Raw genomic sequence first — 26,108 nt, forward strand, 5'->3', positions numbered from 1 at the left:
CACTTGTCAGCCCAACCCTGGATATTGTCCAGATCTTGTTGCATTTGAACAGTATCTGAGGAGATGCCATTGGTACTGAACATTGTGCCAATATCGACAAACATCCCCACTTCTGACATTATGGTGGAGAGAAGGTCATTGATGAAGCAGTTGAAGATTGTTGTTCCAAGGCCACTACCCTGACGAACTCCTGCAGAGATGTCCTGGAGCTGAGATGACTGAGCTCCAACAACTACAACCATCTTCCTATGTGTCTGGTATGACTCTAACCAACAGAGAATATGCCCTGTTATACCTACTGATTCCAGTTTTGCTAGGGTTCCTTTATGCCATAGTTGGTCAAGTACGACCTTGATGTCAAGGGCTGTCACTCTCACCTCCCCTCTGGAATTCAGCTTTTTGTCCATGTTTGAACCAAGACTGTAATGAGGTCAGGAGCTGAGTTGCCCTGGCAGAACCAAAACTGGGCATCACTGAGCAGGTTATTGCTGAGCAGGTGTTGCTTGATAGCACTGTTGATGACACCTTCCATCACTTTATTGATGATCAAGAGTAGACTGATGGGGCCTAATTGGCCAGGTTAGATTTGTCATGGTTGTGTACAGGACGTATCTGGGAAAATTTTCATATTGTTAGGCAGATCCTAGTGTAACTATATAGAAGAGCTTGGCTAGGGGAACAGCAAGTTCTGGAACACAAGTCTTCGTAACTTGCCAGAATGTTGTCAGGACCCAGAGCCTCTGCAGTATCCAGTCCCTCCAGCCAATTCTTAATGTCACGTGTGAATCAAACTGGCTGAAGACTGGCATCTATAATGCTGAGCACCACTGGAGGAGGTCATGATGGACCATTGGCACTTCTGGCTGAAGATTGCTGTGAATGTTTCAGCCTTATTTCTTGCACTGATGTGCTGGGTTCTTCCATCATTGAGGATGGGGATATTTGTGTGCTGCCTCCTCTAGTGAGTTGTTTAATTGTCCACTGCCATTCACAACTGGATGTGGCAGGACTGCAAAACTTAGATCTGATCTGTTAGTTGTGCGATCACTTAACTGTATCCATTACTTGCCGCTTACGCTGAATGGAACGCAAGTTGTCCTGTTTGGTAGTTTTACCAGGTTGATACCTCATTTTGAGCTTTGCCTGGTGCCCTCTTGCACTCTCCATTGAATCAGGGTTGAGTGAGGGATATGAGGCATGAGGTTACAGATTGTGCCGAAGTACAATTCTGCTGCTGTTGAGGCCTCACAACACTTCATGGATGCCCAGTCTTGAGTTGCTAGATCTGTTTGAAGTCTGTCCAACTGAGCACAGCAATAGTACCAAATAACACACTGGAGGGAATTCTCAATGTGAAGGCGAGAGTTTGTTTCCAGAAGGACTGTGTTGTGGTCACTCTTACCAATACTGTTGTGGACAGATGCATCTGCAGCTAGCAGATTGGTATGAATGAAGTCAAATATATTTTCCCTCTTGTTGGTTCCCTCACCACCTGCTGCAGATGCAGTCTAGCAGCTATGTCCTTTAGGACCTGACCAGCTCGATCAGTAGTGCTGTTGCCAAGCCACTCTTCGTGGTGAACATTGAAATCCCTCACCCAGAATTAATTTTACACCCTTGTCAACCTCAATGCTTCCTCCAAGTGTTGTTCATCAGGCAAGGGACGACAGGACATCTCCAGGGATAGTGATGGTGGCATCTGGGGCATTTACTATCAGATATGATTCCGTGAGTATGATTATGTCAGACTGTTGCTTGACTAGACTGCGAGACAGCTCTCATAATTTTAGCACTAGCCTCCAGATGTTAATAAGGAGGCCTTTGCAGGGTTGACAGGGCTGTTTCTGCTGTTGTCTTTTCGTGCACTCAGGTCAATGCTAGCTCACCTGTCCAATTTCATTTCTTCAGTGAAACTTCATAGAGATGGATACAACTGAGTGGTTCACTATTCCATTTCAGAGGCAGTTGAGAGTCAACCACGTTGATGTGGCTCTGGAGTGACATGTATGGCAGACCAGGTAAGGATGGCAGATTTCTTTCCCTGAAGGTCATTATTGAACCATGGGAAACATGGGAATACCATCACCTGCAGGTTCATTCCAAGCCACTCACCATCCTGACTTGTAAATATATCATTGTTCCTCCGATGTTATTGGGTCAAAATCCTGAACTTCCTCCCTATCAAGTAAGCAGCTTTATCCTGGATGCTATCATGAACTGCTGACCATCCTGAAAGCAGAGGATGTTTAACTGGAGCAGTTTAAGAAGGCAGCACACATTCACATTATCAAGGCAATTATGGATAATTAAATGCTGTAAAAGTCAGAAAGCTCACATTCCTGATTGAATTAGAAAAAAAACCTTGGGTGCACTGGGATGTTTAAAATAAATTTAGGGGAAGTGATAGCCCTCGTCCGTTAATCTGGAGACCCAGGTAGTGTTCTGGGGTTCAAATCCCACCACAGCAGATGGTGGAATTTGAATTCATTTTTGAAAATCTAGAACATATAGTGTCTAACAAAGACCATGAATCCATTGTGGAATGTTGGGAAAACTCACCTGGTTCACTCGGGAAGGAAACTGCCATCCTGACCTGATCTGGCCTAAACGTGACTTCAAGTCCACAGGTTGACTCTTAACTGCCCTCTGAACAATTAGTGATAGGCAATAAGTGCCGGCTGACTCAGTGATGCTCTCAACCTGTGAATGAATAAAACGAAAGTAAATAAGTGCACCTTACATTTTTGTTTTGCTGGTATTTGCTCTATATACAACATCTTGAGGCTCCAGGAAATCCAGCTCCACTCAATGCACTCCCCTAAAGTGTAAAAACAATGTTAGGCTTGTTATTTATGTATATGATAGGCCTGAACACTTGTTATGCCAGTGTGGCAGTTCCCATACCATTGTCATTCATGGAATGTGAGTGTTGCTGACAAGGCCAACATTTATTGCACATCTCTAATTGTCAATGAACTAAGGGACTTGCTGGGCCACTTCAGACAGCAGTGAAGAAAATGTGGGTCTTCAATCAAAATAGGCTAGATGAAGTTAAATGGCAGGTTTCCTTCCTTGAGGCATATGAATAAACCATATCAATTTTGAGACATTAAGCAGGAGGTGGGAGAGGTTATCATGGAGGAGAAAGTGAGGACACAGATGCTGGAAATCAGAGCTGAAAATGTGTTGCTGGAAAAGCGCAGCAGGTCAGGCAGCATCCAAAGAACAGGAGAATCGACGTTTCGGGCATAAGCCCTTCTGGGCTTATGCCCGAAACGTCGATTCTCCTGTTCCTTGGATGCTGCCTGACCTGCTGCGCTTTTCCAGCAACACATTTTCAGCTGGAGAGGTTATCATGGTCAACATGAATGGAACTAGCTACACATTCCAGATGACTCGTGATAATTTATTTGAAGATGTTGGGAAGTCTTCTACCAATATCCTTTAGCACAGTTTCAAAGCTGAATTAGAAGCATGTTAAATAAAAACATGCACTTCTATAGTCTCTTTCACCTGAACACACTAAACATCCTCAGATGCTTCATAGGAGCACTATCAAGAAGTACTTCAGAAGCAGCCATGTGGAGGATATTAGGGCAATTGAGCTCGATCAAAGAGGTTGGTTTAATGAGCGCATTAAAGAAGGAAGTGAAGAGGTGGTTTCGGAAAGTAATTTCAGAGCTAAGGGGTTAGGCAGCTGAAGGTATGGCTATTGATGGTTTAGCACTTAAAATCTGGAATGTAGCTAGGCCAGAATTTCAGTCTTGCCTTCATTAGTTCCAATGCAGGTTACTCCGCTGAAAGAAGTAAAGTTTCATTTCATTGTTTTTCATATAGGACCTTGAGTATTATAACACAGCAGTGGAGCAAGACTCAGGTAAGGGTTTATTTAAATTCTATAATAGATATATAGCTGTAATATCAGTTACTGCCATTTTGCAATGCAATAAAATAATGCTCATTGTCATGTGAATGTTTGTCTAGAGTGTCTAAACAATGTAGTGCATTGTTTATCCTCCTCATTGGAAATGAATGAAAATAGGGTACAGCGTTAATACGCAGAGGCTGTGTTCAATGTGAAGTACTCCACAGTTCCCATTAGACGCCAGTCTGCATAAGAAGCATGCTGAATCTCAAACATGACTTGTTCCGTCCTTACCCCGTGTGTGATTCCCCAATTGGTTTAGTTTCCAGACAGGATATCACAAATTATTAAACTCCCAGATGAGAAGAGGCAAACTGGCTTTTTTTCCTCATTCTCCTGACCCCGTAACTGATTATAGCAAGATTAATTTAGAAATAGTCTCTTCCCCTATGGATACCTTTGTCCCAGATCCAAACAAATTTACATTTTCAAAGGAACCAAATTAACCAGTTTTCTTGTGTTAACAAAGAGTGAGTTTATTAATGACTAAATGTAAGATAGGCTGTTCATAAGCTATCTATTAAGAAACATTGGTTTAGATATTGTACGTTAGCTAAATAGACAGAATAAATGTACAGCTCATAACAGTTGCAGGTGATTCACCAATGTCAGAGGATGAACGGATAATTAAGAGTGTTGATTTTAATAGTTTGTCATAGCGGTGTCCTGTTCTGAGTTGAACTATTAGGAAACGTTTTCCTTGGAAACATTTATTGCTGATTCCAAATAGTCCTTGTCATGGCAGCAGTCAGGATAGCATGCAAACACATAAATAAAGGGCTTGGATGGCCACAGACTGGCTAAACATTTCGGGAAAAGAAGCTTTTTCTGCCAAAGAATGTTTCTGATTGGTCACTCTGTGCCTTGATTGCAAAGTCGATATGCTGCCTGCACTTGCAAACAAGACATCAATAAACTGACAATTGCCAAAGGTGTACTGTCTCCAGAGCGCGTCAGTTCAGAGATATACGTCACCTAAAACACAGCCACAACAAAGCATGGCATAAGTGTAGCAAATAGGATCTTTAATAAATGATACTAAACAGGCATTGAAGTACATATAAGGATTGATAGGCATGGCAGAACGCCACTTCAGAAGAGAAACTGTTTTCTTTCTCTCTCTGAAATAAACATAAACCGTCCCTTGAAATTTCAGGATCTCTTGGTTCAGGATTTCATGCTGACATTCCTAATTTGGTAGAATTGTGTCTTGTGTACTCTGTTAGCTGTATAAATGTCTAGTAAGAACCAATTAACTAGCTTCATCATGATTAAAAAGTGGTCTCAAGCTCAGAGATGGACAGGAAGGCAGGCCAGCATCCTTGGGGCACTTGCTCAGTATTCGTTGGTTTCAAAGGCTTAAAATACCAGGTCCCTGAAGTATGTTGACAAGTACTTGGAGACAAGGTGCAGTCCTCTTCACATAGTCACTCTCGTCATGTGACTGTCTTCAGATGGAAGATGGATGTTTTTCTCTGAACTGACGCTCTCTGGAGACAGTACACCTTTGGCAATTGTCAGTTTATTGATGTCTTGTTTGCAACAGCAGGGAGTGTATCGACTTTGCAATCGTGGTACCTCACAAGAGGACAGTGGGATTAATCTCTATTGCTGGATTTGTACATGTGCAGGGCATTATCGATTGCAACCATAAAGCATCAAGGCACAGAGTGACCAATCAGAAACATTCTTTGGCAGAAAAAGCTTCTTTTCCTGAAATGTTTAGCCAGTCTGTGGCCATCCAAGCCCTTTATTCATGTGTTTGCATGCTATCCTGACTGCTGCCATGACAAGGACTATTTGGAAATAGCAATAAACATTGACTTGCCAAAGAAGCCCACATTCCATGAGCAAATTAAAGTAAAAAATTCTTTATCCTTGAGTAATCAAAGTTTGCTGTTTTCATGGCATCAACAAAATGTCCTGGATGATTTCTGCGGGGTAAAAGGTATCCCTGGAAGAAATGTCCAACTGTGACCTGAAAAGGAGATGCAGATGTCATCTGACCTAAGCCATCTCCCCTGAGCAAACAGACCAGGAGGAGGAAGAAGATGCAGGGCAGAATGGTACTCTTGATGTGCAGCAAGGTCCCTGAAACACTCATCAGGGGGATGGTATGGAAGCTGGGACCAGGCTGATCCAGACAGATTACTAATCAAGCAGGACTGTGTAAGCATATTCTGAATACGAGGCATCCATAATGCACATGACTGAATGTTTATACCCTTACCCAAAATGAATGAAACAGTATCACAATGTAAGCATTTCCAGACCAGTGCAGTGCTTATCCACTTCTTCTTTTTGCCATACTGTTAGCAAAGGATGGAAGCATACAAGTCTAGCTTAATGCTATGGGGAGATGATGGTAATGTCTTCAGGTAAGAAATCCAGAGCTCCAGACTCTTTTTTTGGGAACTTGGGTTCATTGGCAGTTTGAATTTCAATTCAATAAAATCTGGAATGCTTGTCTAATGACCACATAAACATATAAAATCAAAATACCAGATGCTGGGAATCATAGGATCCCTACACTGTGGAAAGAAGCCATTCAGCCCATCAAGCCTGCACCAACCCTGTGAAGAGCATCCCACCCAGACTAATCCCTGTAATCTCGTATCTAGCATGGCTAATCCACCTACACTGAGCGGTATCGATAAGGTGAATAGCAAAACTCTTTTTCCTAAGGAAAGGTGTTCAAAACTAGACAGCATGTTTTTAAGATGTGAGGAGAAAGATTCAAAGAAGAGCTAAGGGCAACATTTTCACACAAAGGATGGTTTGTATGTAGAATGAACTGCCAGAGGAGTTGTAATTCATAGAATTCCTACACTGTGTGAGCAGGCCATTCCACCCATCAACCCTCTGAAAAAGTTCCACTCAGATTCACCCCCTGCCCTATCTCTGCAATTTTACATGGCTAACCCATCTAACTTTCACATCCCTGGATACTAAGGGCAATTTGGCATGGCCAAGCCACCTGACCTGCACGTGTTTGATCTGAGAGGAAACCAGAGCACCTGGAGGAAACCCACACACATTGGGAGAATGAGCAAACTCCACACAGACAGTCACCTGAGGGTGGAATCGAGCCCAGGTCCCTGGCGTTGTGAGGCAGCAATGCTAACTACTGAGCTGCCATGCCACTCAAATGCTAGTTTAGTTACAACATTTAACAGACATTTGGATAGGTATATGAATGCAAAGGTTTCAGAGGATATTGGCCTATTACAGGCAGGGGTGACTAGTTTCGTTTGGGAAACTTGGTTGGCATGGAAGAGTTGGACCGAAGGGCTTGTTTCCATGCTGTATAACTCTATGCCCGGACACTATGGACAATTTAGCACCAACCCTGCACATCTTGGACTGTGGAAGGAAACCAAAGCTTCTCATGGAACCATGCGTAGACATAGGGAGAACGTGCTGGAATCAAACCCGAGTCCCTGGTGCTATGAGGCAGCAGGGCTAACCATTAGGCCTCCACACCATCCCGAATTAAAAAACAAAATTCTGCAGAAATGTTGCAGGTCTGGCTGTGTTTGGGGAGAATGAAATAGAGTTAACCTTTCAAGGGCAATGACACTTCTTCAGATATAAAGAACGTTACAGAAAAAAATCTGCTTTCTGGCAGATCTGAAATTTAGCCAAAACATGACTCCAGACACAAAGCATTCTGAAATGGCTGAGAAAGCCAATCAGTTCAAGGTCAGCTAGAGATCGACAGAATCTGCCAGAGGTGCCCACATCTTATACAAGAATAAAAGAACACAAAATCAAATAATACTGTGCATTAATAAATAGAAGTATTTAAGTGAATTACTTTGTGCCATCAATTAGCAATGCCATGGTCTTCAATGACACTTTTATTCTCTCTTTGTAGCGTCTGATAGGGTGGAGGAAGCCTGTTTGAATGTAGCTGGGATACCCACAGCGATCATCTTTAAGAGACTACAGTACTGATATCAATATAGATGCATCTATGTTAGAGGGCGGCATGGTGGCACAGTGGTTAGCACTGCTGCCTCACAGCGCCAGAGACCTGGGTTCAATTCCTGCCTCAGGCAACTGTCTGTGTTGAGTTTGTACGTTCTCCCCATGTCTGCGTGGATTTCCTCCAGGTGCTCCGGTTTCGTCCCACAGTCCAAACAAAATGTGCAGATTAGGTGAATTGGCCATGCTAAATTGCCCGTAGTGTTAGGTGTAGGGGAATGGGTCTGGGTGGGTTGCTCTTCAGAGGGTCGGTGTTGGGCCGAAGGGCCTGTTTCCACACTGTAAGTAGTCTAATCTCTGGTTACACCTTTCATCGATAGATAGTTGTTGCAATTTTTAAAAAAAGGGTGTTACTGTTGAGATGGTTACTCAATCAGAGCAGCTAGGATGCTGCAGATGATGATGATGACAATGTCCCATAATCATTGTCTGTGACTGCCTCAGACTCTTAATGCCCTCTCTGGGAAGTGAAGAGATGCTAATGCCACCAGGTGCGTGAGTTAAAATCCCATGATGGGAGCATGTGGAATTTAAATTCAGTTTTCAAACTTAGTCAATGATGAATTAATCTGGAATGTAAAATTAGTCCAAAAGTGACCTCAAGGCCATCGCTAATTGTTGTGAAAACCCATCTCCAATTCAGGATGCAAATCTGCCATCCATACCTGATCTGTTATATATGTGACTCCACACCCATTGTAATGGAAGGGGCAACAAATGCAGGCCAATCCATTAATAAATATAAATAAAATTCACAATTCATCCACCGAGGGAAAGAAAAAGCATCTTCAAGCCCTGGATTGCTTGCTGCCCCGTTGAGTCAATTTATCATGTGCTGATCCCTTGCTTGCTTGTGCACTTCTTGCGTTTTGTTCATTTATGCGCTTAAGACATCAGTGGCTCAGCCAGTATTTGTTGCCCATGCTTAGTTGCTAGGGAGAAGTTGCAATGAAGTACTTTGTTGAACCACTGCAGTCCCTGAAGTGTAGAGACACCTACAGTACTCTCCAGAAGGGAGTGCAAGATTTTGACCCAGCAATAATGAAGGAATCACCATCTAATTCCAAGTCAGGGTGGCATTTGGCTTGGAAGGGAACGTGCCACTGTTCTCATGGATCTGTTGCCCTAGTCCTTCTAAGTGATGAGGGTACCCTATGGGCAAGTTATTACAACCCATCTAGGTATAGTATACAGAGCTGCCATTGTGGATGAGGGAGTGCATGTAGAAGGTAGTGGATGAGATGCTAATTAAGCAGGCCATTTTGGCCTGGGTAATGTCAAGCTTTCTGTGTGTTGTTGGAGCAGCACTCATTCAGACAGCAGAGAGTATTCCATCACACTCCTGATTTGTGCCTTGGTTGTCAGACTTTGGGGAGAGAGGAAGTGAGTTACTCATCCCAGAATCACTACAGTACTTGTTTGTCGTGTTGAAGCACAAATGATTTGTCACCATGTCACATTTCAACTAATCCCACATCCTTGGAATGTCTAGTGATTAAGGAGCAAGAAAGCCACCACTATCCCTTGGGCCATACCTCAGTATTTTCAGGAAAGAACATTGGAAAAATAAAATTTGTGGGTGGCACGGTGGCACAGTGGTTAGCACTGCTGCCTCACAGCGCCAGAGACCTGGGTTCAATTCCCGCCTCAGGCGACTGACTGTGTGGAGTTTGCACGTTCCCCCCGTGTCTGCGTGGGTTTCCTCCGGGTGCTCCGGTTTCCTCCCACAGTCCAAAAATGTGCAGGTCAGGTGAATTGGCCATGCTGAATTGCCCGTAGTGTAAGGTAAGGGGTAGATGTAGGGGTATGGGTGGGTTGCGCTTCGGCGGGGCGGTGTGGACTTGTTGGGCTGAAGGGCCTGTTTCCACACTGTAAGTAATCTAATCTAAAAAAAAACTGGCTGTGAAAGTTTGAGAAGTATGGCTATCATTATAGCTTATCTATCTTGACAATAATTCTCCCATCACCTCTTACTCTGCATTTCTGAGTAGCTGATTAGAAGTTATTTTGGAAAACCTTTTTTTTTGTGTTTCATTTCACACAAGGTCAGTTTCCAACATCACCTCGGTCTAAGGACTACACTATAAGGGACCATCATTATATTCAACTACAAGCTGACCACCCAGCATCAAGGTACGTAAAATGTGTTTGTCAGTGAATAGATACCTATTTGTGGGCAGAAGCTATAAATGTTTGAATACACGTATGAATAGATTCAACTACTGCTTCTTCCCCATTATTATCAGACTTTTGAGTGGACCTCTCAAATGTTGATATTGATCTCTCTCTCTGCACCTTCTGTGCAGCTCTAACACTGTATTCTGAATCTGTTCTTCTACCCGATGCATTTTGTATGGTGTGAAGTGCCTGCAGAGCATGCAAAACAACACTTTTCACTGTATCTTGGTGCACGTGACAACAATACATCAAATCAAATCAAATATTAAATCAAAAACTGTGCACCTATATTTGCTGATGACTACCAACCAAGTTCAATGGAATTGTGAAACATTGATGAGAACAGTAAGTTGCAAAGTGATGTTGATAGATTGATCACTTGGTAGTATAGAACGTGATATATTACTGAGAAAAAAGATATGATGTCGAACGTTTTCATCTCACACTCATCAGCTCAGATACAAGAATGCCAACTTTCAAAGGGAACAACAATTCAGACAAAATGAGGAAAAGGTTAGCAATTCAATTGATCGGTTGGTATGTTGCAATGGAGAATGCACCAGGGCACTATTGTCCCTCATGCTTTTGTTTAAGTCAAAAAAAGTGCAAGGCCTGGATGTGTTCCCTTTTTCCTGCTGAGGCTAAGACTGGCAAATACAAGTGAGCCACTTTGCAAGAAACATAGAACATCTTGAATTGTTTGATTGTATATGTCGGAGAAATTTGCCCAATAGGTTAGAGATCATAAAACACAGCTCGAAGTGAAATTGACAAACAGTTTATTGCAAGCAATATCACTGGAGGTGAAAACAGACTAGCTGACACAGAACTAACAGTCTGCACAGAGAATTTGATTTCTCCTTCCAGAGCTGAGGATGAGACCAGTTTTATAGTAATGCTGCACAATGACACTGATTAAGAAATGGGAAAATACAATGTTTCTGAAAATGGAGTAATTTAGTTGCAAGGGTGCTAATTGGAAAACAGTTTATTGGATGAATGTCCTGTTCCTTGACACAATGCAACATCCTGACCGTATCATGGTTCCATTCATCTTCCCAGGTAGACATTAAAATCTTTTCTGGAGTGGTGAGGTGCTTCCATTGCCCTTTGGTGCCTGTCTGTCCATCCTGCTCTTTGTGTGGCTTTGCTGCTGTTTGGTTGTGAAACTACCCTTTGGGCTTTGAGCTTCTGTCATGTCATGGGAGCTTGAAACGTATTCCATTGTCTGCGTATCATCTGACCCAGATCGTGAGCTGCCCGGGAATTCTGGGTGTCCTGGTACAATTTGGCCAATTTGCCTTTGTGGGCCTATCGTGGGTTATAAAATCTTTTCCCACAGTATAATTCTTCACAAACTTGAGATTCTGATCGATCAAGTTGAGTTAGATTGTGTCCAAAAGATAATGAAAAGGAATTGAGGAATATTGACTTGAATCTCAAGAGAGCTGAAGAGAGAAGTGCATGTAGCTAGACAAGGTAATGGTGTTGTTCAACAGCAAGATCTTGAAATGAAAGTTAGGAATGCGTTCTGTTCTCTAGATAAAGGGTTTGCTAGTGCAACAGGGTGGAAATGAGTGGCCAGGTCATTCGGTGTAGATAAGGCCACAGGCTTTGGTCTCCCATATGTTGTTGGTGGACCTTGTCTGATAGCAGGATCTTGAACAAGGAAAGGAACAAGTGTAATTCCAAGGCAATAATTTGTTTCAGGAGTTTAACAGGAAAAAAACAGAAATGAACCAACCATTGTAATGTGTGGCAGCTCCAGACCTTGACTATATTGACCTGAAAGCTGTCTTTGTGTTATCATCCGGCCCATCTAGTAATCATGGAAGAATCTGAATTTCTTGCAAGTGAATATAGAGATGATTGAAGCCTTTTATTTTGATTCCATCAGCTTTGATGTTAAAAGTGTCAGGCTCCAAATTCAGTGCAGTCCCACGACCTTTTGATTCCTAATCTGCATTTTTTAAAATAAATATATTTTTATTGGAAACAAAAGGAAACTTTTTTGAATATTACAACAAATGCAAAACAAAACAAAGAAACCCACTAATTACATAAATAACAACTAATTAATAAATCATGACAGTAATAATACAGCTCAACAAAACAAAGTAATAGCCCTCAACCGTTGAGAGTATAAATCTATACATATTCATGTGTTCGTAGTTCTTCCTCTCTTGATACCAGACTATTAAACAGAATAGTCATGCCTATATAAAGGCCGTTATTAGTATGTCAGACAAATCTGTACCCAGGTAGCTCAAAACAGGCTGCTGTTTCTTATAAAAATTCTCAGTTTTATGGTGCACCATCCTTGTAAGAAAGTCCAAAGGGATGTGTTCAATGACTAGCTGATACCAGTCCGACAGCCCTAGGAGATTATCAGACACTCACCCCAACAGAATGTTCTTTAAATTTTAAAAGGAGCTAAGTGAACCCTGTGGAGAATTTTCAATTGCAAGGCATGGGTCCTGTTGCAAATCGAGAAATGCAAAACTTCTTGCATTTTCCCAGATATCCTCCCATACTTGAGGAGCATTCCTTTTCCTGGCAAGACACGTTACATACTTGCCCAGCTTATCCCCACGCTCAAACAGCCTTTGTTTTGAAATTGTAAGCTCTCTCTTAGCTGTCTAGGTGAATGTGGAATTCAGTATAGACCGAAGCACTGTGATCCTCTGCAGTTTAGCCAATGAGGGCCTATCAAAGTATGCCTTTTGAGTTGCCTTCAGAAGTGTTTCAAGTAAGCGTTGCTGCTCACCCTTCTGCCTTATCTTACTGGCAGAATAGGAAATAACTAACCTCCAAGCATAGGCTTTAACAGTTTCCCACAGAATGGATGGATTACTGGCTGAGCCTGAACTAATGTCTAAAAAAGCCCTGAATTCAGTAGAAAAGAGTTCAGTAAACTTCCTATTCTTAAGGATGAAGGGATCAAATCTGTAAAATTTTGATGTATCCTTTTGTCCACTTGAGGCTGCTGTACAAAGTGCCTTATTGGCTGTATATTCTTCAAAGCTAAATAATCAAGCTTTCACAAGGCCAGTACTGAGGCCTGTTGCTCAGCCCTTCATTTTTATTGACCTTTGTCATTGCTCTGCCTCTCAGCTGATTAAATTTAAAGTAAAAACAAACTAGTGTTGATGCAGATCAACTTTGAGCAAAAATACCTGTTCTCCTTTCTCAGCTGATGCTGTCATACCTACTGAGTGTTTGCCAAATTTTCTTTGTTATTTAAATTTAAAATCTTTTTCCCAGCTATCAATCACTCCAAGAGTTCTGCACTTGATGCCCATTCGTCACCGTTGCTGTGGACATACTCTGAATCTTTATTCCGCTCCACCTTCACTCTCCACATGCCAGAACATTCATCATTTTGGTTCCATTTCCTTTGTAAGCTATCCAAAAAACAACCTTCCATTAATTTGAAGCACCTCTCCCCTTCTTCAAAAACCAGTTGAAGCTTATTGTTTTGGCTATGCCCGCAGCCATATCCGGTACAAACACATTATGAGCGTGTACTAGGGGTCACGATTTGAGGATATGCGGCAGGCTTTTAGATGTCTCCACTCAGAGCATGGAGAACATGTAGAAGTCTCTATGACAGAAGGCAGTGTCGGTCAAGTCACAGTATAATTAAGAAACAGAGTATGGGGAGAAAGTGGGAGTATGGCATTGATCATTTTGAATAGTATAGTGGCTGAAATGTCCAACTGTCCTACACCTGCTCCAAGTTTCTATGTGTAACTGTCTGTAGCACATGCGACATTCTTAAATAACTCCCACAGATTAGTGAAGCATGATTTCCCTTTCACAATGCCAAACCAACTCTGCCTGATTATTTGAATTTATCCAAGTGGCATTTCTAATCGTAGAATCTTTACAGTGTGGAAACAGGCCCTTCGGCCCAACAAGTCCACACAGACCCTCCGAAGTCCTACCCCAACCCATTCCCCGTTACTTTACATTTATCCCTGAATAATGCATTTAACCGACACATTCCTGAACATTGTGGGCAATTTAGCATGGCCAATTCACCTAATGTGCACATCTTTGGATTGTGGGAGGAAACCAAAGCACCCGGAGGAAACCCACTCAGACATGGAGAGAATGTGCAAGTTCTGGACAGATAGTCACCTGAGGCTAGAATCGAACCCGAGTCCCTGGCACTGAAGCAGCAGTGATAACCACTGAGCCACCATGCCGCCCAATATTAACTTCTGTAATAATAGCTTGTACTGTTTCCATATGACAGATGTTCAGCTAACTGGCCTGCCTATCATCCGTTTTAATAAAGGAGTAAGTACATTTGCCATTTTCCAATCTCCTCTGGCGGGCTGTGGATTGCCAGGCTGGGCAGGCCAAGGAATGGGTTAGGCAGTGTGGTTCCATTCTGTGTGATTCAGTGAGGTGGAATTCATCAGCACAAGTTTTCTGTATGTCATACTCTGCTCACAAGATATAAAAGCCAATATATGGAGGCAAACTTGCTCAGCGACTTTCTAGATTTTTTAATTGTCTGATAACACATACAGGAAACGTTGCACATACACTTTAACTATTTTAAGCCAGCGAGCTAGTCTACAGCATAATTAATTGTTGCCCAACAGGCAGTTTTGGTAAATTTGTTGTGAATTTCAAGAAAGTAACTCGATTCTGAATTGTGACTCATCTACTCAAGCAAAAAATATTGGCTGCTTCTCATCGGCGTCCTGACTGCTTGGAGGCTATAACAGTTTTAAGGTGTTTAGGTATCCTTTCCTTTTTAGACAAATAAGCTCATCATAAATGAAGTTTTGCAAGGTACGATAGTAAAAATCACAAAGTATTTGTATCAGTGTCTTGATATTATAATAATATTCTTTGAATGCTTATCATATTCCTTCCCCTGCCATCCCATACTTATCCAATTTCTTTCATCCCTGTCTATCATTTCCAGCCCATCCCCCATCACATCCTCATTTTTAAGACACCTCCATTCCTTCCAGGAGCAGCCAGACTCTTTCCCATGCTATCTCAAATCCTCACATACATTCACCACCATCTCCCCAAGCGTCCTTCCCCCTCCCTACGTTGTCCTGCCCTCTCCAGTCTCACGCTGAACCACCTTTTCTATCATCAAGATGCCAGTAATCAAGGACAGAGATGAGTAAGAGCTAGGATCCAATGCACAGTCAGCAAGGCTAGAAACGCAACAGCTGAGGGCCAGCGAATAAGGCCCTGGTCAGCAAAGACCAGGAACATAGGAACAAAGGAAAAGGAGTAGGCCATTCACCCAATCAACTCTGCCCTGTCATTTATTATGATCATAACTGATCTAACACTTCAATGCCTTTTATCCATAGTATCTCCATAACCTTTTACACCACTGGTAATCAATAACCTATTACCCTTTCTTTTAAATACACTCAGAGATTAAGTTTCCACAGCCCATGGGGCAGGCAATTCCAAAGGTGCACCACCCTCTAAGTAAAAAAAAGTATCAATCCTAATGAGATCTTTTAAGAATTGCCCCCAGTTTTAGACTTCCCAATCAGGGAAACATTTGACCTCCATTGACCCTCTCTATCCTTTTAAATGTTTTCTAGTTTTCAATATCACTTCTCATTCTTCAAAACCCTGGAGAATACGGTCCTGGTTTGTCCAGCCTCTCTTCATAGGACATTCTCTCAAGCTGGGAACAAGTCTGGGAAATCTTTGTTGCATGCCCCCTATTGCAATAATAATATCATTCCTGAGATGAGACCAGAACAGCAGACTACTCAAGGTGTGTTCTAACCAAGCTCCTGTACAATAGAAGAAAGAGTTCACTGCTCAAGTACACAAATGCACTTGCAATATAACATTCTATTAACCTTCTTTTTGTGGTATAGTGGCATTCATTCAGGATCCAGGTTCAAATCTCACCTGCTCCAAAGGTGTGTTGTAAGACATCTGAACAGGTTGATCAAAAATATCTATAAAACATCCATGAACCTTTCTAATAGCTTGCTGTACTTGCATGTTAGCTTTCAGTGAATTATTAACAAAGATAACCAAGTCCCTTTGCATATCTACATTTTCCAAACTATCAAAATCTTAAAAAGAACCTGGAAACCTGTTCTTCCTGCCTGTGGATAACCTCAGATTTTTCCACATTCTAGTAATACAGTAAGCAATGTCCGTATGCCAGGCTGTATCCACTAAATCAAACCACTGAGCAATCAAAGAACAATCAGACAGAAACTGTAGATATCTTCTAATCAAAGTCTTCATAGATGTTACTACACACTCCTGGAGCTGTTGGGATTTGAACCCTGGGCCTCCTGGCTCAGAGATAGAGGCACCACCACTGTGCTACAAGAGCCCTAACCAGACAGAAGCTTGATTATGGTTATGGATGTGCTGCATACCAGACACATTAATAAAATCAATAAGTTTCAATCTTAGCATGGTTGACTCCATTTTAATCCTTCAACAGTGAATGAACTGTACCATGTTTTTGATTGTAGAAGACAAACAGGAGATCAGGTAAAAAAAACAAGTCATCCCATATTTTCAGAATAATTCCTGTCCTCCTGTAAGGTCCAATATAATACTATGTCCAATGTGATTTTATGTTTTTGAAGAACATGTGAGTTGTGTTTTCAATCTACCTGTCTGTTCCACCACTCCCTTACTCTAGCTCAGTTCTCTCTGGCATCATTCCTGATGAAGGGCTTTTGCCCAAAACATTGATTTTCCTGCTTTTTGGATGCAGCCAGACCTGTGCTTTTCCAGCACCACTCTAATCTAGACTCTCTCTGGAAGCCATTTCAGCCATTCCACCTGAATAATAACGAGGGGACATAGTAAACCATTGTAAAAGCAATCTGACTTTCATACTGTTGAAATCAAATTAATGAAATGTGTTTCAGGTCAGTACTATAAAGCCTCGGTGATCCGTTCTTCAGATTTGCTTGAACTGTGTTAAGTTACTCATTCTTGCGTCTACAATTCATGAAAACTAAATTTTGGCACATTTTGTATGTATTTTAATGTTGCAGCCTACTCCAGGAAACACAAACCAGTTTATTGAGCAAAAATAAGGGTATCATAATATTATTCACAGTAGTTTCCATTATTTTGACCATTTGCTGCTGTCTGTTGGTCTTAGTAAAACCGTACTGCCAGGGTTGCTGTATACTGAGCTCCAATTACAGGTACTGCTGATGGGATTGCAACATTTTCAGGCCGTTATTGAAGCTCATGTTTCATTTCTGATACCGCCACTGGACTCTGCAAAAGCTTTCCGCAGTAGCAGTGGTGCTTGCCTGTGTCTGTCTCCAGAGCTGCAGTGTCATCGTGGGTTTTTTATTGCTTTATGAGAGGAGGAGGAGCAACAGTTGATTTCATGCATTTCCCTGAGGAACATTGCATGTTCCTGAGGCTGTCCATTTATGAGCACACCTCCTCTGGAAGTTGTAGACAGTGCTGAACATACCTCTTCCTTTCTCGGGAGCGTGGTCCCTGTAGACTGTGATTTACACATGATTGAATTATGTCTCATCATGAAATGTAACCTGAACCTAAACTGTTCCACAGGCTGCAAGTAGCCATCATGGTCTGAAAGATTCTGCTCCAGAAACATGACAATTGCATAAACAGTGCGTAATGGGACAAGCACGTGACCAATGCTTCATTTGCTTCCCAATGGACCAGAAGTGACCTCATGTCAGAAGTGTGTAACTGAGAGTTGCTGGGGGTGTCTAGAGGTTTATTGGGAGGGATGAGTGATTATATCCGCACAACATATAAACTGCTCGCAAGGAAAGATTGCACACTCTCCATAGTAAGTTTCTTGGTGATATTGCCACCAATTAGTGCTCATTCTCCCAGACAGTTGTCAACATATCCTTGTTTTAAGGCATAAAACAACTGCTAACCTTATCTGATTCACAAAGGTCTTGGGATGATTAAGGATTTCCTGCGAAGTGCCAGAGTGAATGCTGAAAGGTCATATTTCATACTTAGCTTTTAAACAGGTATGAATAAGAAAACAAACCTTGTACAACAATTTAAAAAGTAATCACAGCTTGTACCAGCGGACCTTCAGTTATCCCCTGTTTTTGCCATTAATTTCCTTTAAAGTAACTTATCAGGCTGTCTAGTTTGAATAACTACAGGATAAAGAGCATGTTAAGTCTTGACTAAGTGCTATCATTTCAGATATAGGTGAAAATATTTTACAAGAACTGCTATCGATAATCTTTTTTTCTCTTACTTGGAGGAAAACGTTGTGTTTGATTTAGTTGTTAAAACGAACCATCATAGATTTTAGTAGTAAAACATCTGAGAAAAATATATAATAGAATTGAAACTCCTAGATTCTTTAGGAATTAAGGAACTCTTTGCCAAGCATCTCTTCTCCCCCAACTCTTCCAGAACCCAACACTCGACTCTTAATGACACAGGAACAACTCAGTGAATTGTGCCATACCTATTATTGCAGCTGTGATCAACATCTTCAGCAAAGCCTGAGGATCAAGTCGAGAATCTTCAGATCAATATGGGGCTGTGACACTGAACAAGTAGCTGGAGGGAGTTGCATGGGTTGCATTGACTGAGCTGGAATTCAGCACTCAACAGGAAAGAGACACATCAGAGTCTTTTACCAACTAATCAAATCGGTTCCATCAGGTTACTGAGTTAGTGCCAATAGATATGGTTTTTCTTTTTCAATTGACCAAAATATTTGCAAGAATACTAAGCTGAGGTAAATAGGAATAAAAACAACATTGTTCTGTGTTCTATTTATTTTCAGATAGATTTCTTAGAAGATAGATCTAACTGTGTATCAACTAACTACAGAACAAAGAGGTAAAAACAATGACTGCAGATGCTGGAAAGCAAATACTGGATTAGTGGTGCTGGAAGAGCACAGCAGTTCAGGCAGCATCCAACGAGCAGCGAAATCGACGTTTCGGGCAAAAGCCCTTCATCAGGAAACTACAGACCAATGCTGCTGTGTTTCCCAGTCGCAGCCTGTGGTCTAACTCAAAGATGTGAAACGCAACTGCTGAAAATAAACTGACTGGGATATCTCTGTGCCTGAATTGGATTCCCTCACTTTTTTTTTTATAGTTTAATGTGTCTCTTTCCTTTTGATTATAAAAATGAAAGTGAGGGAATAAGACCATAAGATATAGGAGTGAAAGTAAGGCCATTTGGCCCATCGAATCTGCTCCACCATAGCTGAATGGACATAGCTGATGGACACTTACCCACACTCTCCCCGTATCCCTTAATTCCTTGCGAGATCAAGAATTTATCAATCTCTGCCTTGAAGACATTTAACATCCCGGCCTCCACTGCACTCCGTGGCAATGAATTCCACAGGCCCACCACTCTGGCTGAAGAAATGTCTCCTCATTTCCTTTCTAAATGGATTCCCTCTAATTCTAAGGCTGTGCCCATGGGTCTTAGTCTCCCCGCATAATAGAAACAACTTCCCAGCGTCCACCCTTTCCAAGCCATGCGTTATCTTGTAAGTTTCTATCAGATCTCCCTTCAACCTTCTAAACTCTAATGAATACAATCCCAGGATGCTCAACCGTTCATCGTATATTAGGCCTACCATTGGAGGGATCATCCGTGTGAATCTCCACTGGACATGCTGCAGTGCCAGTATGCCCTTCCTGAGATGTGGGGCCAAAACTGGACATAATATTCTAAATGGGACCTAACTAGAGCTTTATAAAGTCTCAGAAGCACATTGCTGCTTTTATATTCCAACCCTCTTGAGATAAATGACAACATTACATTCTTAATCACAGACTCTACCTGCAAGTTAACCTTTAGAGAACACTGGACTAGCACTCCCAGATCCCTTTGTACTTTTCTTTATGAATTTTCTCACCATTTAGAAAATAGTCCATGCCAGTATTTTTTTTTCCAAAGTGCAAGATCTCGTATTTGCTTACATTGACTTTCATCAGCCATTTCTTGGACCACTCTCCTAAACTGTCTAATTCTTTCTGCAGCATCCCCACCTCCTCAGTGCTACCTTCCTGTCCGCCTAACTTTGTATCATCGGTAAACTTTGCCAGAATTCCCCCAGCCCCCTCATCCAGATCATTTATATATAAAGTGTACAGCTGTGGCCCCAGCACTGAACCCTGCAGGACACCACTTGTCACTAGCTGTCATTCCGAAAAAGAACCTTTTATCCTAACTCTCTGCCTTCTGTCAGATAGCCAATCCTCAATCCTTGCCAGTAGCTCACCTTGAACACCATGGGCCCTCCCCTTATTTAGCAGCCTCCTATGAGGCACCTTATCAAGTCTAGGTAGATAACATCCACTGGGTTTCCTGTCTAACCTACTTGTTACCTCTTCAAAGAACTTTAACAGGTTTGTCAGGTATGATCTCCCCTTACTAAATCCATGCTGACTTGTTCTAATCCGACCCTGCACTTCCAAGAATTTAGAAATCTCATCCTTAATGATGGATTCTAGAATTTTCCCTACAACTGAGGTTAGGCTCATCAGCCTTTAATTTTCCATCTTTTGTCTTGATCCTTTCTTGAACACGGGGGTTACAACAGCGATTTTCCAATAATCTGGGACTTTCCCTGACTCCATTGATTTTTGAAAGATCACAACCAACACTATTTCCTCAGTCATCTTCCTCAGAACTCTAGGATGTAGCCCATCGGGGCCAGGACATTTATCAACTTTTAGACTTTTTTAGCTTTTCTAGCACTTTCTCTTTTGTAATGGCTACCATACTCAACTCTGCCCCCTTGACTCTCCTTAATTGTTGGGAATCCAATTCAGGCACAGAGATATTCCCAGTCTGTTTATTTTCAGCTGTTAAAAACAAGCCTGCACAGGAGTTACATTTCACATCCTCGAATTGGTCCACAGGCTGCGATTGGGAAACACAGTAGCATTGTTCTGTAGTCAGTTGATGCGCAGTTCGACCCTATCTTCCAAGAAATCTATCCAAAAAGAAATAGGACGCAGAACAATGTTGTTTTTATTTCTATTTACCTCAGCTTAGTAATCTTGCAAAGATTTTGGTCAATTGAGAAAGAAAAACTATATCTTTTGGCACAAATGCAGTAACCTAATGGAACCGATTTGATTAGTTGGCAAAGGAACCAGAGGAAAGATGATTCTTTTCACCAAGCCAACACAAATACATTCCTTTTATTCACTGTGCTACCCCTAACTGAGGCAAGGAATGTGGATCTGTGGTTTTTCGCATTTACTTGTTTGACAAGTTGAATGTTTTCAGGTTTTGTTTCTATGTTCAGTCCAATAAAGGCACCTGGATGTGCACAGAAAAGTCAACTTAGCCCAGAGATCCGCATCTTGATGGAGGAGAAGGAACAGGCACTGCTGGCCTTTCAGGAAACTGTTCAGGTAAGAATATAGAAACAAAAGTTGGCAACTCAGTGCCTTGACCTATTCCATCATTCAATGTGATCACGGTTGTTAGGTTGGATTCCCTACAGTGTGGAAACAGGCCATTTGGTCCACGCTGACCCTCCGAAGAGTAATCCACCCAGACCAATTCTCCTACATTTACCCCTGACTAAAGCATCTAACACTATGAGCAATTCACCTGACCTGCACAACTTTGGACTGTGGGAAGCAACCAGAGCACCTGGAGGAAACCCACGTGTGAGAAACAAAACTCACGTATTAATAAATTTCAGTCCGAGTCAAATTCTGAAGCAGCGAATTTTATTGATACATACTTGCAAGAACGGGTGCCTAATGAGTAAGCACCCCGATCTGAGGGTTACGTTCTGATTTATGCTGTTCAGCTGCGTCCCACAGTCGTCCCCTTTTACCCCATTGATTACTTTTGCTGTATAACATAGCCTATCACAAGCTCTAGCTTCACTCCACTTTTGTCTAGCTTCTGTCCGCCTCTGTTTACTTCTCCCATTACTCTAAGCCTGTTGCCCCTTACTTTTATTTATCTCATTCCTTATATGTGACTATCCTGGTATAGTTTGCTGTCTTCGTGCGATCATCCTGCCAAACTAAATTCCATCCGTTGGCCACATCCCTCCTGAGAATGGCACAGTATTCTCCTGTTACTGGTACATCCCGCTACATGGTCACTCTGCCCTATTAGTCATAGGTAATTCCACCTGTTTTCGCTTCTTCTGTTTTCTTATGCCTGGTACATCCTGCTACACAGTTGCTCTGCCCTATTAGTTATAGATAATTCTACCTGTTTTCGCTTCTCACTGTTTAGTATTGGCATGTGCAGCCTAATTTTATAATGTAAGTTTTTGCAGAAGCAACACCTGTTTCCTTATTCTGCACAATTTTAACCCTATGCCTTACAATTCCCCCCCTTTTCTTCTTGGCTACTAAGTATTGTCTCATACGTTGCCTTCCAGTTCGCTAGCATCATCCCTGAGACTTCATTTATAGTGGCTAATTCCTTAAGGTCACCCATTCCCTCATTGTTCAAGAGGTTGAGTTCCTCTGCCTGATTACCTTTTAGACACATTTGTTTTGCCAAGGCCGTCTCAATTAGCCGCTGGGTTAACCCCCGTTAACACAAGGTATGATACAACATCCAATTGCTGTTAGTACCCCTGCTACCACTATCAGGGAGGTGAGGATGGAGACTACCACTCCCTTCCATTTCCCAAACCATGATTCCAGCCATCTCGTGAGTGATGTGTCCACTCCTGAATTCTCAGCCAATTCTTCCGCCAAGATTGTCAATACTCGTAAGGCACGAGAGATTGACCGATCAGGTGCTGTATTATTTGGAATAAAGGTACAACAGCTACCTCCTAACATCTCATATACACCCCCTTTTTCAGCTAGGATCATATCTAAGGCCAGTCTGTTTTCCCAGGCCATTCTGCTGGTTGCATCAAGTTGCTCGGAAATACCCTTGACTGCATCTCTAGTGTAATTGATGAATCTTTGCTGGTTGTATAAAAAAAAAGTTTATCCAATTCACATTCTTGTTGACCGTTACCCACCAAAATAGGGCCGATTCAAAGCCTGCTGCAATCTGGTTGCGGGCCTTGAACTCATCAGGGACCCCTCTAGGAATTCCTATAGAGTCAAAACCTATCATCAAAGGAAGTATCTAATAACGACCTTTTACTCCTCTCATTCTTTGTTACTACCACCTTCTTCTCAAATGCCAAGGTGAATGGGATTGCCAATTGCACATATCCCCCTCCAGTCAGGAGATAGGGTAGGTCACAATATTCTGCCTCCACAGTACCACCAGAGATCCGCCCGAGGAACCCGGAGTGCTGAGTAGTTCCCGCCTTTGTCCATTTCGGTATCATTCTGAGTTTCTATACATAACCTCAGCTCCCCCAAGTCTCTGGACCAATTTGACCCCGTCAGCTTATGCACGATGTGTGATTCCCGACCGTGTTCAAAAACAGAGGTGGGGGGTGGGGGGAGCTTTCAAATCTGTCTTCTCCAAGGGAGGGAACATTAGAGATGGGGATATATAATTCCTATCATTCTATGCAGTCTTATCCTGATACAGGGCTATCATACATTCCATGCCCTTCCTGTTTTGATTCTACCCAAGCAGAAAGGGGACTATGTGAGCAACTGGTCTACCGGAGGCACACGCATAGCAATTGCTTCATTCAGAGTTTTAACAGTGCACTTTACCCATTCAACCCAGGCATTTGCGTCCCCGTATCCAGTTTTATTTCAATGGTCTGCTTCAAGTCCTTCACCTCTATAATTTTTACCACCTTGGGTCATTGGGAGGGGCAAAAGGATGTATTTTATTATCAAGTTGTTTGGCTCGTTTTCTGTTTCCTACGGCTATTCGGAAACAGCAGCCCAAAAAACACTTCCCAGTGGCAGCCATTACTATCTTTAAATCTAAAAATCACACAACACCAGGTTATAGTCCAACAGGTTTAATTGGAAGCACACTAGCTTTCGGAGCGACGCTCCTTCATCAGGTGGTTGTCACCTGATGAAGGAGCGTTGTTCCGAAAGCTAGTGTGCTTCCAATTAAACCTGTTGGACTATAATCTGGTGTTGTGTGATTTTTAACTTTGTACACCCCAGTCCAACACTGGCATCTCCAAATCATCTCTTTAAATCATTACTAAGGATTGAGACCCGTTTTTACGGGGAAAGGAGTCTTCAGAGAAGGTAATTTAGATAGTGAGATATATCGTGTGGCACTTTCTGTCAGGACAGTCTAAGGCTGGGCGAAAGGGGGCTCTATGGATAGTGATGCCAGGTGACGGTTTTTGTGAACCATGCCTTGTGTCCAGTACGGTCTTAAGAAGGATTTTGGAGGAATTATACTCCCTCTGATACCTTACATCTGTGCATTCTACTAGACTGCAAGCATCGACTTCTACTACTTGCGGATATTCAGACTCAGGGACCATTAATAACAAATATGGAGGTGACAGCATCGTTTGACAAAATCCCAATATTAAGAAGGCTAATATGGTAACCCTAAGCGTCCCCAGCATCCTATAATAGTATTGAAGGACCGAGAGACTTAACATGCAATACAATACATAGATATCAAAAAGAAACTATCCCGCGTCCGCATAAAAATCAGTTACTTAAAGTCTTTTGAGTCTGAGTTTCAATCGATTCGGCTGTCCAGATTTCTTTCTTAACCGGGGATTCCACCGGTCTTTTAATCCTGGTGTAGTGAGTCCAGCCTTTCTCCGCCATGTATATCACCATTTCAGTAATCAAAAGATTCTGGATTAGCGGTGCTGGAAGAGCACAGCAGTTCAGGCAGCATCCAAGTAGCTTCGAAATCGACGTTTCGGGCAAAAGCCCTTCATCAGGAATAAAGACAGTGAGCCTGAAGCGTGGAGAGATAAGCTAGAGGAGGGTGGGGGTGGGGGTGGGGAGAGAGTAGCATAGAGTACAATGGGTGAGTGGGGGAGGGGATGAAGGTGATAGGTCAAGGAGGAGAGGGGACTCCACCCTCTCCTCCTTGACCCATCACCTTCATCCCCTCCCCCACTCACCCATTGTACTCTATGCTACTTTCTCCCCACCCCCACCCTCCTCTAGCTTATCTCTCCACGCTTCAGGCTCTCTGCCTTTATTCCTGATGAAGGGCTTTTGCCCGAAACGTCGATTTCGAAGCTACTTGGATGCTGCCTGAACTGCTGTGCTCTTCCAGCACCGCTAATCCAGAATCTGGTTTCCAGCATCTGCAGTCATTGTTTTTACCAGTAGTCAAAAGAGCCTGGTTCGGTCCCTCCCAATCTGGTAGCAATTTAGTTTCTGTCCATGACTTAATTAGGACCCAATCTCCCGGCTAGATGGGATGAACGGCAAATTCAAGGGGCGGAGTCTGTGCCAGTAATCCTTGTTTCCTAAGAAAAGACAAGACGAGGACAAGCCCAGTATATACTTTTTTTAAGAACAGATCTTTAGTCTCCAGGGTTGGCAGTTCCTCTGTCATTCACAGATAGGCCAGGCCAAACAATATCTCATAAGGGGACAGCCCCATATCTTTCCTTGGGACTGTTCGCACTCGCAAAAGGGCTATAGGTAAACACTTAGTCCAAAGGAGTCTGGTTTCTACTACTAATTTCGATAACTTGAGTGTCTTGTTCATTCTCTCAACCTTTCCTGATGAAGGTGGGTGCCAAGGGGTGTGGAACTACCAGGAGATACCTAACTCTTCATTACTCCCTGGAGTACCCTGGAAGTAAAATGAGTTCCCTGATCTGAATCTATACACTCCACTATCCCATATCTGGGGATTATGTGTTCAAGTATTATCTTGGACACCCTACTTGCGGTGGCAGTGGCTAAAGTGTACACCTCCACCCATCCAGATCGGTGATTAACCATTACCAGCATATACCTCAGTCTTCCCACTCGGGGTAATAAGGTATAATCTACTTGAATGCTCTGAAATGGTCAGAGCCCAGGCTCTCTCCCTCCTAGGACTTGTTTCCTCAATACTTTATTGTTGATTTTCTTGCATGTTATATATCCCTCGCATATCTGTTTGGCTATCGTATAGATCCCTTTGCATC

At 42.4% G+C, this 26,108-nt stretch overlaps 1 protein-coding gene across 1 annotated transcript in view; it reads left to right on the forward strand.

Moving 5' to 3' along the window:
- Positions 1-26,108, forward strand: part of LOC140481316 (sperm flagellar protein 1-like) — a 106,136-nt gene that overhangs the window by 55,165 nt on the left and 24,863 nt on the right. The window contains exons 4-6 of the mRNA XM_072577302.1: positions 3,838-3,877; positions 9,958-10,045; positions 21,375-21,483. Of these exons, the coding sequence (XP_072433403.1) occupies positions 3,838-3,877; positions 9,958-10,045; positions 21,375-21,483 (237 nt within the window). The remainder of the gene's footprint in view (positions 1-3,837; positions 3,878-9,957; positions 10,046-21,374; positions 21,484-26,108) is intronic.

This window comes from Chiloscyllium punctatum, chromosome 1, assembly GCF_047496795.1.
Source record: "Chiloscyllium punctatum isolate Juve2018m chromosome 1, sChiPun1.3, whole genome shotgun sequence".
Taxonomy (NCBI): Eukaryota; Metazoa; Chordata; class Chondrichthyes; order Orectolobiformes; family Hemiscylliidae; genus Chiloscyllium; species Chiloscyllium punctatum.